Genomic DNA, 16877 nt, shown 5'->3' with positions numbered 1-16877 from the left:
GGGGGGCGCAATTTCAGTTTTTGCCTCGGGCAGCAGAAAGGCTAGGTGCACCCCTGTTCATGAACAAGAGAGATAATTTAAAAACTGAGTGTGAAATATATAAAGCTTATTTTCCACATTAGACAGCTTGCCCCTGTTTGTAAGCACATCAATATACTGTACAGGACCCTAAGTGGCACTGCGTTGTATATAAACTTGAATTTCAGTTTTCATATATAGATGATAGATCACACCTACCAAAGGCTTCTTGAGCTCATTAGGTTTGATGCAGCGAACAAAATAAGGTTGACAATTGCCCAAAATTTTCATCAGTTGCTCGAGGGACTGTTTGAATTGTCCTCCAAGTGTGGGTAAGGACTTATTTGTATCTGTGATCTGCAGGCAGAACATAACATGTGAAATCGATTGCAAGGTAGATTGGGATTCTACTTTGATAATATACGGCTGTTCATTCTATATAATAGTCAGTTAAGTTTCTATTCTGTGGAACTGTATTCAACCTGGAGTGTGCATACTGCACTCACAGTGAACTGCTTGGATTGAGTGCAAATAATGTGTTTGACCACAAATCAGGAAGAATGGGGCACATATACTAAAGGCTCTTTAACATGGTCAGAATTCTCCCCAATTTTCAGGAACAAAAATCCCTACAAATCTTCCTGATAACTGTCTCATGTAAATGTGCCACTGATCACCTGACAAATGATCAAAAACGAGATTTAGTGAAACTCACCTGTAAAATCTCTTTCTCGCGGGGTTCATTGGGGGACACAGGACCGTGGGTATAGCTTGCTGCTGCCACTAGGAGGCGACACTAGGCTGAAAAAAGACTTAGCTCCTCCCCTGCAGGCTATACCCCCTCCAGCCTGGAGAGAGCATGTCAGTTTGTGCACAAGCAGTAGGAGCAGTAGAAAACATGTGCCAAGTAAAGGAGAATGCAACAATAATAAATACTGGGTGGGTGCTGTGTCCCCCAATGAACCCCGCGAGAAAGAGATTTTGCAGGTGAGTTTCACAAAATCTCGTTTTCTCGCTGGTATCATTGGGGGACACAGGACCGTGGGACGTCCTAAAGCAGTCCACGGGAGGGAAAAAGATCCACGCCCATTTAATAGCACTTACGAGAATGCTAAATGCACTGCTGCCTGCGAGACCCGGAAGCCCGGAGCCGCACTGGCGATGCCTAGGAAGCACCTGGCAAAAAAACTTGGTTAAAGTGCGCCAGGAAGACCAAGGCGCTGCCTTATACAACCGCGAAGCTGATGCAGGGTGAAACACATATCCCCCGAAGAGCTGACCGCTGGTCAGATGTCCTAAACTCCGCTGGGCGGTGTCTTGCCCCGGGAGCGGAATGCCTAAGCAGCCGCCAATGGATCCACCTGGAACACCCCTTGGAGACCATCGAGCACCTCCAAGGACCTCCAGGAATGACCAGGTAAAAGTCCGCACAGCGGAAGAGCTAGTCATGGACAAGCAAAACTCCGAGCTCGAATACATTCTGATGGAGAGCTCACTCTCTCGAGTGCGAGGGAGAAGGAAAAAGAAGGGAAAACTATGTCCTGTCGACGTGGAAGGTGGCGACTACCGTCAGCAAAAAAAAGGTAATGGGCGGAGCACTGCCTTATGCGCGTACCTGATAAGAAAAACATACTTACAAGAAAGGTACTCCCAACTCCCAAATTCATTGGGTGGAAAAGCCCGCCCCCAGGAATGCCACCTTTCCCAGAATAAAAAGAGGGGAAGAAGACTCACAGAGAGGGGACATGTTCCTCACTGAAACGCCACCAAACGACCCATCTGTCGTCTGGAGGAAACCAGATACCTAGCCCTAACCCTGGATGTTGATGACTTGGAAAAATGTACGTACAAGAAGGCGCTATCAACTCGGAAAGCCGCCGGGTGGAAGATCCCGCCACCCGGAACGCTGCCTTCCCAGAAATAAAAAAGGAGAAGAAGAAGTCCCAGAGGGAAGCCCCAGAGAAGAAGTCCCAGACGTGGCTGGGACGAAGCCGGCTGCTGGCCACAGCTGTGGAAGTAGAACCAAAATCCAGGTCCGCAGGGTCCTCCTCTGGTTAAAAGGACACCCCTGAGAAAGCGGTAACTTGGTAGACTAATGTTCCTAGAGCCTTTGGGCTTGTGGTGTGAGAAGCTGCTTGAGAAACTACTGAGAAAAAAATTCCTGAGCCAGGCGTGCCCAACTGCAGGCCAAGAACCAATACCTCGGATAAAGGTAGAAGCAAAAAAACGAGGTGAGCATCACCGGTGATGGAAAGCCCCATAAGTGATATATATTGACCATGCGGGACACTGCCTGGACGGGCAGATGACCAAGAAACGAGAATACTCCTCGTGGAAAAAATAGATTCCGGATTCCCGAGCCGTACAACCCAGTGCTATCAGTCAAGTAGATCGAAGGGGAAGATGGCCAGCCATATCCAGCTAGAGGAAGGACAGGAAAGAAAAAGGGTGTCCCGTTCCAGGAACGAGACCCCCACCAGTGGTGGCAAGGCGTGAAGACACCCGCTCTGCCCGGCGTGGGGGGACCCCGGAATGAGCAGTGAAAGAAAAGACCACCAACGGCTTGAGGAGACACAGACTGTAATCATATCTGAAGAAAGGTATCACTGTAGTGGTAGACGAGTGATGCAGGGTTTAGCTACCCAGAAGAGCGCACCCAAGTAAGGTGCTGATAGCTATGGCATGTACGTCAATACAAAGCCCGAGTTGACGACACCAGAACAACAGTTGTCAGAGCAACGGTCAATTAACAGTAGTATAGACCATTAAGAGGCCAGGGCAAAGCCCATTGCCATAAGAGACTGGCACTCTACAGAATCTCTTGGTAATGCAATACACCGCCTGAGGAGGAGCCCGGACAAGGGAAGCCACAAGGGTAATGCTAACGCCATACTCCGGCTGAGGAGGAGGCGGCACCATAGAGGATACTGATTCCAGAGTCAGAAGAAACCGTCATCTGACGAAGGAACCCTAGTATGTAGTGGAGGTGCAAATACCCCTTGTACAGTAAGAGCTACAGCATGCTCTGCCAGCGAAAAAACCGAGAGAGAGACCTAAGGATACCCAGAAGTAGCATGGTACCATGCTGTCTCAGTTAAGTAGAGCCATCCTGAGGTACTCCGTGAATAAAGGGGGTGAACCGGAGCGACCGCCGAAGCAGTGCCAGGGTAGAACCCTTACCCGAGGGGGCTGTCCCACTGCAGCGACTACGATCTCCGGCCCTAGTGTGAAAGCTTCCCCTGCTTAGAAGAACGCTCTGTAGTCACCCTTGCAGATTGCCAGCAAAACACCCTCACCTAGATAAGGAAGAGTGGTGGCACAAGGACGACACATCTGCGCCCCCAACCAGCACCGGAAGAAACAGAAGGATACAGTATGGGAGTAGCCGCAGTATCCAGTGGCAGTATCCATATGTCACTAGATGAAGAGTATAAGGCACCAACAGTGACGACTGTTGCCATGGCCCACCTGAAAGAAGGCAAGGCATCTAGTGCCGTGGCTTTAGTTGAAATACAGCATGCAAGATGCTTAGTGAATTCCCGTTAGTTGTAGAAGGGGGTAATGCCACGACTGTTGAATAGTATTCCATAGAAGCAAAACCTCCGGTCAAGGAAAGGGGGTAGCACGATAATCAAAAACGTATCCAACGGTAGTGCAATCGCCCCTCCATGTAGGGGCGGGGTACCTACGGTAAGCACTGAACTCAGTGGAAGTGTAATTACTCCTCCTATGAAGGGGAGAAAAATATACAGGAAGTACTGTATCCTGAGTCAGAACAAGAACCTTGTCTATGGCAGGGAGCAATGCACCCAGCAGGAACTGAACAATTGTAGAGAATTACGCCCCTAAGGAAGGGGGTAATGCATATGATCAGTCCTGTACCCAGTGGGACGAGAATTCCTCCACCTATGTAAGGGGGGAATGCTTACGGTAAACACTGCCACCAGAGATATTGCCATAACGTCCCCTATGAGAGAGGCTAATGTATACTGCCATTACTGTACCCAGTGGAACGGATATTCCATCAAGTACGGAAGGAGGGACCCGAATGGCTGGCACTGAGACCAGTGCTAGTGCAGTCCGTCCACCTATCCAGTAGTGGTGCAATGCCACCTAAGGAAGGGGGTAATGCATACCATCAGTAAAACTGGTCAGTATGGATGCAATCATAGAAAATTGAACTGTATACATATCAGAGTCCGCAGACCAGATCCCCCCCTTTCCTCAGAACCAACCCCTGCCGGAATGGAGGGTTCTGAATATAACCTTATTGAGGAAGGGAGGAGGTGCGGAGTAGTCCGAGGAGGAAACATGTCCTGCTCTGGCCCGCTCGTGCGCAGTTCTACCTCTCAGCATCAGTCATGCGGATGCAGGCTGAGTCGGTGATGAAATAACAATCAAACCACCCAGGAGGTGGAATCGGACCCTCCACAGGACCGCTCACTGGATTGAGTGGGCGGTACTTAATCAACCTACAACCCCGGAGGGTGGATTGGGAACTTCCAGAGGTCCCCCTTGGAATGCACAGGTGGAGAATTATCAACCAAATGACCCAGATGGGTGGATTGGGAATCCTTTAGATGTGCTTCCCTGTAATTGCGCAGGTGGAGCATTATCAACCAAATGGCCCCGTAGGGTGGATTGGGAATCCTGCCGATGTGCTCCCCTGGATCTGTGCAGGTGGAGTGTTATCAACCAAACGGCCTTAGAGGGCGGATTTTGCGCAGGTGGAGTATCATCAACCAAACTGCCCCGTAGGGCGGATTGGGAATTACAGAGGTCCTCGACTGGATAGCACAGGTGGTGGCATATCAACCAGACGACCCAGAAGGGTGGTTTGGGAATTCTTCTGTCCTTTACCAACCAAACGACCCCGGAGGGCGGATTGGGAACTATGAGCAATCCTCCACTGTCCGGATAGGACATGGGCCAGTCTGGTATCACACCATCAGGATGGTCCGGCGGTGATGTGGGCTGAGGGGGGCAGGACTATCGGTAATGTCCACGCAAAATGAATCAGAGGCAGGAAGAGGTTAAATTTCTTAAACTTAAATCATTTGGTCTGCAGAAAGGGGACACTGGCATGTCCTGTGCCTGCTTCAAAAATGTGGCTTACCATGAAGGGTTAACCCAGCTTAGAGGACCGGAGGCGGAGCTCGGCTGGCACCTGGGGGAGGGGGACCGCTAGCCAGGGAGAATTCGCGCCAAAGGAACGAACCCGCCCCCTCCATCTTCGGAATGAAAGTTGCGGCCTAGTAGGCCGCAAAGCCGGGACATAATGTCGGCGCATGACCAACCGGTACAAGGAGGGACTTGGCAGTTCTACCTCCCAATCGGTGGTCGGATGTGTCCGCTGCGTCCACCTGCCGCGGCCGCAACAGCGTGGGCCGAGTACCGGAGGCCCGAAGAGAAGCCGGGGCCTAAATTTTTCGGCGCCAGGCTGAACGGGCCGGGAAGCGTTATGTCCGGAGCGGCGCTCTCAAGCGCCCTAATGCTCACCCCGCAGGCCGGATAAGGTGAGGCCGCGGAATTAGATCCCCCCTCAGTGATGCGCCCTTAGATGATCCCCCCGATTATTATGGGGGAACCCAGGCTCCCAAACATAGATAGAAGTCCAAACCTACCTCAGGTGGCTGAGGTAATGTGGGGGCCCTCACCGGGGAATGGTCCACTTTAAAGACAAGAAGGTATTTACTGACGAGGTGACCGAGGGGGGGGGGGGGGAAGCTGAGGATACTTACCCACTCCAGAGTACTCACCTGCCTTCATCTGTGTTCTTCACCATTGTGACATGGACCAGCAGAGCCACCTCTTCAGTCCCTGGCACAAGTGACAGGGACCGGGTTGAAGGGGAGGAACAGGTGGCCCTATGACTGGGGGTCCACTTTGTCTTCTTGTGGGAGGCAGAGCGGTGGAATAAGCGTCACCGGTCATTCTCCCCGGGGATGCAGAACTCTTAGTAGCCCTGGACCCCCAACGTAAAAGGAAATAAAAATAAAAAAATGAAAAATAACAGCCACCCTGCAGAGCAGGGGGTCTGCCTCCTACGACACTAAGCTAAAAACTGACATGCTCTCTCCAGGCTGGAGGGGGTATAGCCTGCAGGAGAGGAGCTATGTCTTTCTTCAGCTTAGCAGCAAGCTATACCCACGGTCCTGTGTCCCCCAATGATACCAGCGAGAAATGCTTGTTTGCTTGGTGACCTGATTATTTAATGTGGTGCCTAAAATCATCATTTTTCAGGAGCACATCTCGCAATCTGTAAACCTGTCTAAGTGGTAGAAACAAGCTTACCTTCTGGTAATTAAGGCCAGTGTTTCGGATGATTCCCCGAATGGAAGCGTTACTTGAATTTTTGTCCACCTGGAAAATTTGCTTTAGTAATTTACTGGTAGAGGAATGCATCAACAGGATAAGATCTGTGCTCAGCAAATCACGATTCTTGTCCAAGAATCCTGAATGAGAAAAAGAAAAGAAACATTCTTCTTTTAAGCTGAAAGTTGCAGGATTTCTATTGTCTTTACAAGTATAATATAAACACATTTGTATAGCATGCTTATAAAATATACACTGTATCATATATAAACAATATATAGACAACTAGCTATTCTATCATACTATAACACATATAAAATATTTTGCAGCAAGAAACCACACCAGTTTTTAAAAATATGACACTCACCTTCAGTTTCATAATAGACAAGTCCTGCAAAATGGTTTATCCCAAATTTCGTGTCATGTACACTTTTGGATGCAATGTAAATATTACTTTTGCCATGAACACTATTGAGTTTAGTTAGCATAGTAGCATCAGTCCCCTAAAAAGAAAACTAAAATATTACTGTAATCCATTGATTTTATAAAGGCAGATAATGTTTTGGCATGCTACAGTTTGGTATACTTATATGGTTGCTATTTTGACTATTGTGGGTAGCTATTATGAGTTTAGCAATTTAGCAAAACTATCTGCCACTTCTGTGTAGGAAGCCATAGCAAAAGTATATGGATTTAAATGCTCATTGATACTTCTAAATTGCTACTACTATATGAAACATATATATATAGATCTACATTAATATGTTGCTCACAGCACTGCATATTAAAGGGATTCTGTCACCAGGTATCACCCCTGTCAGCTAAACATATACTGATGTTCAGGGCCTCATCAGGATTCGTAATGTGGGCTCCTAAATGTGATCCGTAGCCTTATTTTGCTAAAAAACAGGTTTTACTAACCTGTCACTCAAAGAAATAAGGTGCCCAAGGGGATGTCAAGGGATGCAAGGTGCCGGCCGCACCCACCGCCGTTCGTGCCCAGCGCCGCCTTTCTAGATTTCTGCACCGCCTCCTAATCCTCTGTGCCGCCTCTCGCTCTCCCTCCCTCCCCCCTCCTCCTGCTGTAAGATATTGCGCGTGCGCACAGGGCTCTGAGAGACTGGCGCCAGAGTGCAGGTCATACCTGGGTTGAGCGAAGTGCCGGCGCATGCGCACTTCGCTTTGAGAAGCCAAATCAAGAAGTTTGCACGGGCGCATCAGGCAGAGCCCTGTGCGCACGTGCGAGATCTTACAGCAGGAGGAGGGAGGAGGGGGGAGGGAGGAGGGAGAGCGAGAGGCGGCACAGAGGATTAGGAGGCGGTGCAGAAGTCTGAAAAGGCGGCGCTGGGCACGAACGGCGGTGGGTGCGGCCGGCACCTTGCATCCCTTGATATCCCCTTGGGCACCTTATTTCTTTGAGTGACAGGTTAGTAAAACTTCTTTTTTAGCAAAATAAGGCTACGGATCACATTTAGAAGCCCACATTACGAATCCTGATGAGGCCCTGAACATCAGCATATGTTTAGCTGACAGGGGTGAAACCCGGTGACAGAATCCCTTTAAGACATCAGCAGACTGACTTAGGACGATAAAACACTTGAACCTTAAAGAGTTTCTTCATCTTTTTCTTACTGATGATATATCCACTGGATAGATATCAGCATCTGATCGGCGGGGGTCCGACACCCAGGATCAGATGCTGACCCGTCGATCAGCTGTTTAAAAAGGCAGCAGCAATGGCATTAGCGCCGCAGCCATTTAGTTGTTTCCCACATGCCAGTGACGTCACGACTAGTTTCACTGGCCCTCTGCACGGCTAAGCCCTGTTTACTTCAATGGGATTTAGCTGCGCCAAGGTCAGTGATACTAGTTGTGACGTCACTGGGCCTGCGGAAACAGTGCCGCTGCCTTCTCAAATAGCTGATCAGTGGGGGTCCCGGGTGTCAGACCCCCGCCTATCAGATGCTGATAATCTATCCAGATCATAGATCATCAGTAAGAAAAAGCTGCAGAACCCCTTTAAGCACTAAACAAAAAGTGTTCAATTTGTTCAACAAAGCCATACATTAGCCATACACATTAGACATTAGTAAGTTGATGGTTTAACAAGCATTGAAAAAACTATTTCCTGGTGAGGATGAGTTGATTTATTCTAAAAGAAGTTAATTCATTAAGAATTTCCCAAAAATGTAGCTTCCCAGTGAATCTGAAGCTCCTGCACTTCGAATTGGGCAAATCACTAAAAATTGCATCCTGTCATTTTAAAGATAGCAGATCAAAGCAGGGAAGATGAAGAAGCATCATCCTGTTATCTTTAGACACACAATAAATACTGTACAGTTAGTTTAGGGTCAAACAGGAACAGTGTTAGGGAAGATAACAGGAAGTTAGATTTAATAAATTGATAGACAGAGAGGTTATAGCTAGGGTGTAGGACAGGATAAGGTCAATATACTGTGTGTGTCACTGGGCTGCAGCCATTTCCATCCAGTGAGGCTTAGCTTGCAATGCACATCAATAGTTAAAGATACAGTACTCAGTTTTTTCCTAATGTGTAGAAGTCAGCTAAAATCCAAACTAAGGCTACTTTCACACTAGCGTTGTTTAAATCTGGCGTTCAATTCCGACACCGGAACTGCCCGCCGGATCCGGAAAGACGTGTGAAAACGGATTACATTTGAATCCTGATCAGGATTTTGATCACAATGAAAAAATGCATTGGAAAAAACGGATCCGCCATTTATGGACTTTAACTTTTTTTTTCACATTTTTCGGGTTTAACATGCAAAAGCCGGATCCGGTTTGACTGAACACACGGCGCCGGATCCGGCGTTAATGCAAGTCAATGGGAAAAAGACCGGATCCGGCGTTCAGTCAAAGTGTTCAGGATTTTTGGCCGGAGGTAAAAATACAACATGCTACGGTTTTCTGAAAAGCCCGATCAGTCAAAAAGACTGAACTGAAGACATCCTGATGCATCCTGAACGGATTACTCTCCATTCAGAATGCATTAGGATAAAACTGATCAGTTCTTTTCCGGATTTGAGCCCCTAGGACAGAACTCAGCGCCGGAAAAGAAAAACGCTAGTGTGAAAGTACCCTAACATACAAAAAAACATAAATTACATATTTTTGTGTGATAGTTGCAATAGACCAATTTTGCATTTTTTTAAACTGTTACAAAGTTTCTTAAATTAATAATTGTACCAAACTTAACTGGAGGTATTTTCCTATGTTACATTAACGGTACATGGTTGTATTGAGCATTTTTTCTTGTATTGACAATTTTATTACAAAAATTCCACGTATCACAGACTAGTTGTTCTAAATTACTCAAATTGTAGTGGACTCTTTTCCAACTGTACATTTTGTTTTAGAGAATATTCTAACCTTTTATTACAAAGATAAAATTCTATTCATTACAGACTAGTTTACTTGACGTGTTGATTCGCTATTACATTGTAATAGGCTCTGTACAACTGCACATTCACAAAAATTGTTGAAAAGTTTGTTACAAAAATCCCATTCATCATATACAGGGAGTGCAGAATTATTAGGCAAGTTGTATTTTTGAGGATTAATTTTATTATTGAACAACAACCATGTTCTCAATGAACCCAAAAAACTCATTAATATCAAAGCTGAATATTTTTGGAAGTAGTTTTTAGTTTGTTTTTAGTTTTAGCTATTTTAGGGGGATATCTGTGTGTGCAGGTGACTATTACTGTGCATAATTATTAGGCAACTTAACAAAAAACAAATATATACCCATTTCAATTATTTATTTTTACCAGTGAAACCAATATAACATCTCAACATTCACAAATATACATTTCTGACAGTCAAAAACAAAACAAAAACAAATCAGTGACCAATATAGCCACCTTTCTTTGCAAGGACACTCAAAAGCCTGCCATCCATGGATTCTGTCAGTGTTTTGATCTGTTCACCATCAACATTGCGTGCAGCAGCAACCACAGCCTCCCAGACACTGTCCAGAGAGGTGTACTGTTTTCCCTCCTTGTAAATCTCACATTTGATGATGGACCACAGGTTCTCAATGGGGTTCAGATCAGGTGAACAAGGAGGCCATGTCATTAGATTTTCTTCTTTTATACCCTTTCTTGCCAGCCACGCTGTGGAGTACTTGGACGCGTGTGATGGAGCATTGTCCTGCATGAAAATCATGTTTTTCTTGAAGGATACAGACTTCTTCCTGTACCACTGCTTGAAGAAGGTGTCTTCCAGAAACTGGCAGTAGGACTGGGAGTTGAGCTTGACTCCATCCTAAACCCGAAAAGGCCCCACAAGCTCATCTTTGATGATACCAGCCCAAACCAGTACTCCACCTCCACCTTGCTGGCGTCTGAGTCGGACTGGAGCTCTGTGCCCTTTACCAATCCAGCCACGGGCCCATCCATCTGGCCCATCAAGACTCACTCTCATTTCATCAGTCCATAAAACCTTAGAAAAATCAGTCTTGAGATATTTCTTGGCCCAGTCTTGACGTTTCAGCTTGTGTGTCTTGTTCAGTGGTGGTCGTCTTTCAGCCTTTCTTACCTTGGCCATGTCTCTGAGTATTGCACACCTTGTGCTTTTGGGCACTCCAGTGATGTTGCAGCTCTGAAATATGGCCAAACTGGTGGCAAGTGGCATCTTGGCAGCTGCACGCTTGACTTTTCTCAGTTCATGGGCAGTTATTTTGCGCCTTGGTTTTTCCACACGCTTCTTGCGACCCTGTTGACTATTTTGAATGAAACGCTTGATTGTTCGATGATCACGCTTCAGAAGCTTTGCAATTTTAAGAGTGCTGCATCCCTCTGCAAGATATCTCACTATTTTTGACTTTTCTGAGCCTGTCAAGTCCTTCTTTTGACCCATTTTGCCAAAGGAAAGGAAGTTGCCTAATAATTATGCACACCTGATATAGGGTGTTGATGTCATTAGACCACACCCCTTCTCATTACAGAGATGCACATCACCTAATATGCTTAATTGGTAGTAGGCTTTCGAGCCTATACAGCTTGGAGTAAGACAACATGCATAAAGAGGATGATGTGGTCAAAATACTCATTTGCCTAATAATTCTGCACACGGTGTATACTAGTGTACCAGACGTATTGTTCTGTGTCACTCATTGCTATATTGTAGTGGACTCAGGAGCGAGCAGGTATTGACACTGTTACTATTGGTGCAGGCTCAAAAGCTGTGAGACCTAGGGCAAGCTCGGATGGTGGTGGTTCTGTATAGGCATCTGCAAAGTGGGAATTTTTCCCAACATTGCCAGCCACCAAAACCATTGCAGTGTGCAAACTCTGCAGGCATAAAATAAGATGCAGCTATTCAAGCATAAATGTAGCAACTACGACTCTTCTTCACTATTTGCTACCACCAGCTGCCATTTGTTTACCCACTGTCACTGTCACTTTGACATTACTAATGCTGTCTTGGCATTAAAGAGCTTGAAAGGAGTTAGATACTGTCTTAGATGACCTAATAGTGTCATGCTTAACTTTCAGGGCAATTTGAGCATTTTTCATCTATTTATACCTAAATCAAATCTTCCAGCCAACTTGTTCAAATTAGACTTAGAATGAATTTAAACCAATTTGCTTATCTCTAATTTGCTCAATCATTACACTGATGCAGCCATACACATTTTATTCCATATTGGCAGCTGTAGTCGATAGATGTTTAATGACATTGGGTGACAGATGGGCAATCTTTCTGGGAATGATCTGAGAACAATTCTTTCACTTAAATTGTCTGTTTTGATCAACTTTAGACTAATGTGTAAGGCCAACTTTATTACTATAAGCAACATTTTGATGTATAAGGTGCTTTAGGTTTTGTTATAACAAATCTTACCTGTGGAAATTTACTTTCCTCATCTATGAGGGAGATGATATTCATGGGTCTAAGTGCAATTATATCCAATGCACGCTGGTTATCAGTAAAATCAATGTGTTGCCAGGGTATCTGTTCTGCATTGTATTCCTCTTGTTCAAGTTTAAATATGTGACGTACAAAAAACTGCTGAAGATGTTCATTTGCAAAATTAATGCAAAGTTGTTCAAAGCTGGAAAAAAAAACTAATGTTAGTTGCATACAAAAAGTATAATAATAGACATTAGCATTGCCAGGATTTTTAGTTATACTGACTGCATTCAATATAATTGTTCGTGTAACAAACTCCCACAGCTCAGCTGGCCACTAGAATAATTCTGCAAGGATTTCGTAGTGGGTTATACAATGCAAAATGTGAAATCTGCTGCTGGAGATCCTCAGGGCATACTAAGCATTTAGATTTAAAAGGGGTTGGTCGATCTCATACTTTGTTGGCATATCGCTAGGATATGCCACCAATGTCAGATAGGTGTGGGTCTCACCTCTGGGAGCCACACCTATCTCTAGAACGGGGCCCCCAAAGTGAAGAAGAACGCACCATGCATGCATGGCATGCTCTCCATTTATTTATATGGGAGTTCTAAAAAAAGCCGAGCATGTGTGCTCAGCTATTTCCAGAAGTCCCATAGAAGTGAATAGAGAGCACACTGTGCAAGCTCGGCCACCTCTCCATTCACCTCTGTGGGAGTTTTCAGCACTCTAATTGAAGGGATATACCACCAATGTGTGAGATGGGCCAACCCCTTTAATTATTTTGCAGCAATTTGTCCCCTAAGAAAAAATGTCTTAGGGCTGATGTTGACCATATTTTTCTTCAGTGTGTTATCTGTTTTTTTCGATGATAGCACACACATTCATTTCTGCAGGTCCATGCACACATCAGTGTTTTTCATGGCTCTGTTTGCCCAAACCACAAATCACAGTGCAGGTCCTATTCCTGTCAGTATAGGCAGATGAAAATAGACCTTTCTATTGATGGAAGTGAAAAAGAAAACAGAATGCACAAGGAAACAATCCGTTTTTTGCGAACCGAAAATCGGATACAGCTGTGTGCATAAAGCCTCAGACCGTGTATCCAAGGACAGTATTACATCCATTACATTTAAGAAGAGATATGACTACATCATGTTCTAAATGTACATTCATCTATGAACAAACTGATGCATTCATTTAACCTATAAATATGACGAATTTAGGAATCAGTTACATTGCTAAATTTCTTCTGGTAGTTTTTTCTATTAGGAAACTTACCTATTTGTGTTAAAATGTTCAAAGCCAAAGATATCTAATAATCCAATAGACCTTCGCTCAGTCCCAAGATCTTTAGATGCTGGAATGAAAATTGCTTCATTGATTTTATTAACTATCCACATGAACATCCGCCCATAAATACCCTGTAAAAGAATCATTTATTGAGATTTTTTTCTCTAAAAAAACATACTAAAAAGTTAATTGGCTTCCCTGAAATTCTCCCTTGTATAAAAATATGTTTGAGGTAAAGGGTGTATTAGACAGGTAGATATGGTAATGACGACGATTGACGATCGACTAGTTTACGAGTCATTATCGTTCATAAATGGTCATTATTACACAAGACAATGATTGCAGAAGTAAATGTTATTGCAATCATTCAAAAGTTGAACATCATTCGTAAATGCATCAATTACATACAAAGATTTTAGCACTTGGAGGTTCCACTCCGATTCTAATCTTCTACGATGTCTACTATGATGTCTTGACAATCAGGTGACGACTTATTACATGCTGAGATGTCTTGTCGATGGACAATAATCTTTTGACAAGTTGAAAGATGTGGTTGAATTGAACGTTTTCCCGATTGCTAGTAACTATTACACACTATGAAAATGGGTGTATAGGGAAAGATATTAAAATTTTCAGGACGATTATTGATTCGTCCAATAGCCTCTTGTATGAGTGATAGCAATCTCTGCACAAGAATTTGTTCAGCACTGGTGTCCATTCATAACACATATCTAAAATTAAACATGCACACTTGTTTATGATAGTATAAAGCTACACATTTAAAAAAATATGTTTTGAAAAAACATTGGGGCACATTTAATATAGCTTAATAAATCACCCCCATAGGGTAAGCTTTGGATCTGCTGAGTCAGACCTTTCTCTCATATACCCTCGCATGCTAAAAGTTGGTTACTCTATAATTACATAGAATGGTGTTACGAGCAGTGGGTGTGGAACCACTGTGTCAACCAACTGGTTTGACTTTGGGCTAATCCTAAAGTGTTATCCTGGAAGTCCCCTGGTTTTTACCCTTTAACCCCTATACAGTGATTTAGACTTCACTGCAGGGAAGCCACCAGGCTGTTACCTCCTGAAGTAGTCCTGGTGTGGTTGACAGCTGATCCACAATGGTCAGAGACACTGTTGCAGAGGTCAGGGCAGAGAGCGTACAGGCAATCCAATATAATAGTCTGAGGTCAAAACAAGCAGCAAACAGGCAATATGATCAATGGGCATGGGTCAGATCAAGCAGTGGGGGTGAGGTACAGGTAACAGGCAGAGGTCAGTACACGAACTGACAAATTGAGTAGCACACCTTTGCAGGACTAGTACAAAACTTTTGCACATGCACCCTCCCCTAGGGGAAGGCGACTTAATTACTCCAGGGTTACCAGCCATTGGCTGCAAAAGATTAGGGTGTGAGCAAGTTGGTCTTTTAAGAGCAGGGAAGCGACCACATACTACAGGCCATACTACAGGTGGAGATTCAGCAGACAAGTGCAGGCCACAGCATGTAGCAGAAGACGGGTGCACAGAACTCTAGTGGCCAGGCTTTAGGGTCCAGGCTGCAGGAAGACACGGACAGCAGCAGCAAGGTGCTTGAAGCGTCAACTGTGCCGGCTTAGAGTAACTCAAAAATGTTTCCCCTATATTGATGTAACTGTATTGCTGCAAGGGAATCTCAAAGTCAGGTGAATGAGGTCCTCATCATTTTGAGAACACCTAGGACATACAATCTTTTCACCCCATCTTCTGAATCTGTAAGAGTAAAATCAAGCCCTTTAATTAACATACACTGAATAGAATGGATTTGTCTATTACTTTTTAGCATTTTATCTTGCTAAAAGTAATATTTTATATATTCTAGAAACCAGCCCATTCTTATCTGTTTGTGCTAATAATCTAATATGATAAGTGATGATACTCTAATAATATTCTTTTTTGTAGTGGAGTTAGTTATAGATATGATGAAGCTGTACATATCTATACAGCCCATACTCTGGAACATTATAAAGGGATTGTAAAATCCCGTTTACATGGGTCGATACAAAGGGCAATGATCAGGCTCGATCCTGATCATTGCCTGCTTGTTCAACTGCACTTACATTTCATAAGTCCACCATCAGGAAGACACTAATCATCAATGGTGTGCATGGCAGGATTGCAAGAGGAAAGTCAATGCTCTCCAAAAAGAACATTGCTACCCATCTGCAGTTTGAGATCACCTGGACAAGTCAAATGGTTATTGGAACAATGTTTTGTGGACAGATGAGACCAAAATAGAACTTTTTGGTTTAAATGAGAAGCATTATGGGGGACATTTATGAAGACCAGCGAATTAGACGCCGGTCTTCATCCCTCCCTTTTTTTGACGTGGCGTGAGCAGTGTAAAATTACTCCTATGTTTGTAGAAAGGAAAACACTGCATTCTGTGAAACAAGTTGGGGGTGGTAGTATCATGATTTGGGCCTGTTTTGCTTCATCTGGGCCAGAAAGCCTTTCCATCATTGATGGAACAATGAATTCTAACTCATAGAAGCAAATTATAAAGGAAAATGTCAGGACATGTGTCCGTGAGCTGAATTTCAAGACAATGTGGGTCATGCAGCAAAACAACACCACTAAGCTCACAAGTCGTTCTACCAAAGAATGGCTAAAGAAGACCTGTCACCACAAAATGCAGTGCAATCTAAAAAAACACCAAGTTATAGAGCAGGAGAAGCTGAGTTAATTGATATATAATTCTCTGGGAAAAGATTCTGTAAAACCTGTAATTTATAAATGTATATCTTTGCTTTTTCCACTTTCTATAAAGAGCTATTGGTACAGGGGGGAGGACTATCAGAGACTGAGAGCTATCTCTGTATACACATTTATACACACAATGCTATTAATCACTGATAACCCCCTACCCTCCTGTACCGATAGCTGTTCACAGAAGGTAGTAAAAGTAGACACAATTGTATAAAATACAGGTTTTACTGAATTGTTTCCCACAAAATTATATATCAATCTACTCAGATTTTCCTGCTCTATAACATGGTGCTTTCAGATTGCATTGCATTTTAAAGTAGAATAAAGTCAAAATTTTGGAATGGTCAAGTCATAGTCCTTACCTTAATCTAATAGAAATGTTGCAGAAGGACCTGATTTGTATAGAGGAATGGGCTAAAATTCCTCAAAGCTGATGTGCAGGTGTAACAGCGGCTGCTGTGCGCTACTGTTCCCCTGCTTACCGCCACGGTCCCGGGCACCGTGTTCAGCGGTGATCTGCTGCCAGTATTTCCTTTCAGCCCTGGCCACAGCATGCTTGCTGCTTGTTTCCTGCAGCATTTCCTTAAGGGCCGGCGCGCGTCACTTTCTGTGTTTTATGG

The 16877-nt window shown here is 44.4% G+C and overlaps 1 protein-coding gene across 1 annotated transcript in view; it reads right to left on the bottom strand.

Moving 5' to 3' along the window:
* MYO7B (myosin VIIB) overlaps window positions 1-16877 on the bottom strand; it is a 215965-nt gene that overhangs the window by 140184 nt on the left and 58904 nt on the right. Inside the window, 5 exon segments of the mRNA XM_040427964.1 lie at window positions 238-375; window positions 6313-6473; window positions 6701-6836; window positions 12202-12412; window positions 13492-13634. Coding sequence (XP_040283898.1) covers window positions 238-375; window positions 6313-6473; window positions 6701-6836; window positions 12202-12412; window positions 13492-13634 — 789 coding nt within the window.

Source organism: Bufo bufo, chromosome 4 (genome assembly GCF_905171765.1).
Source record: "Bufo bufo chromosome 4, aBufBuf1.1, whole genome shotgun sequence".
NCBI classification, from domain to species: Eukaryota; Metazoa; Chordata; class Amphibia; order Anura; family Bufonidae; genus Bufo; species Bufo bufo.
Note: the sequence above shows the minus strand (reverse complement) of the source record. Positions and strands in the feature narration are given on the sequence as shown.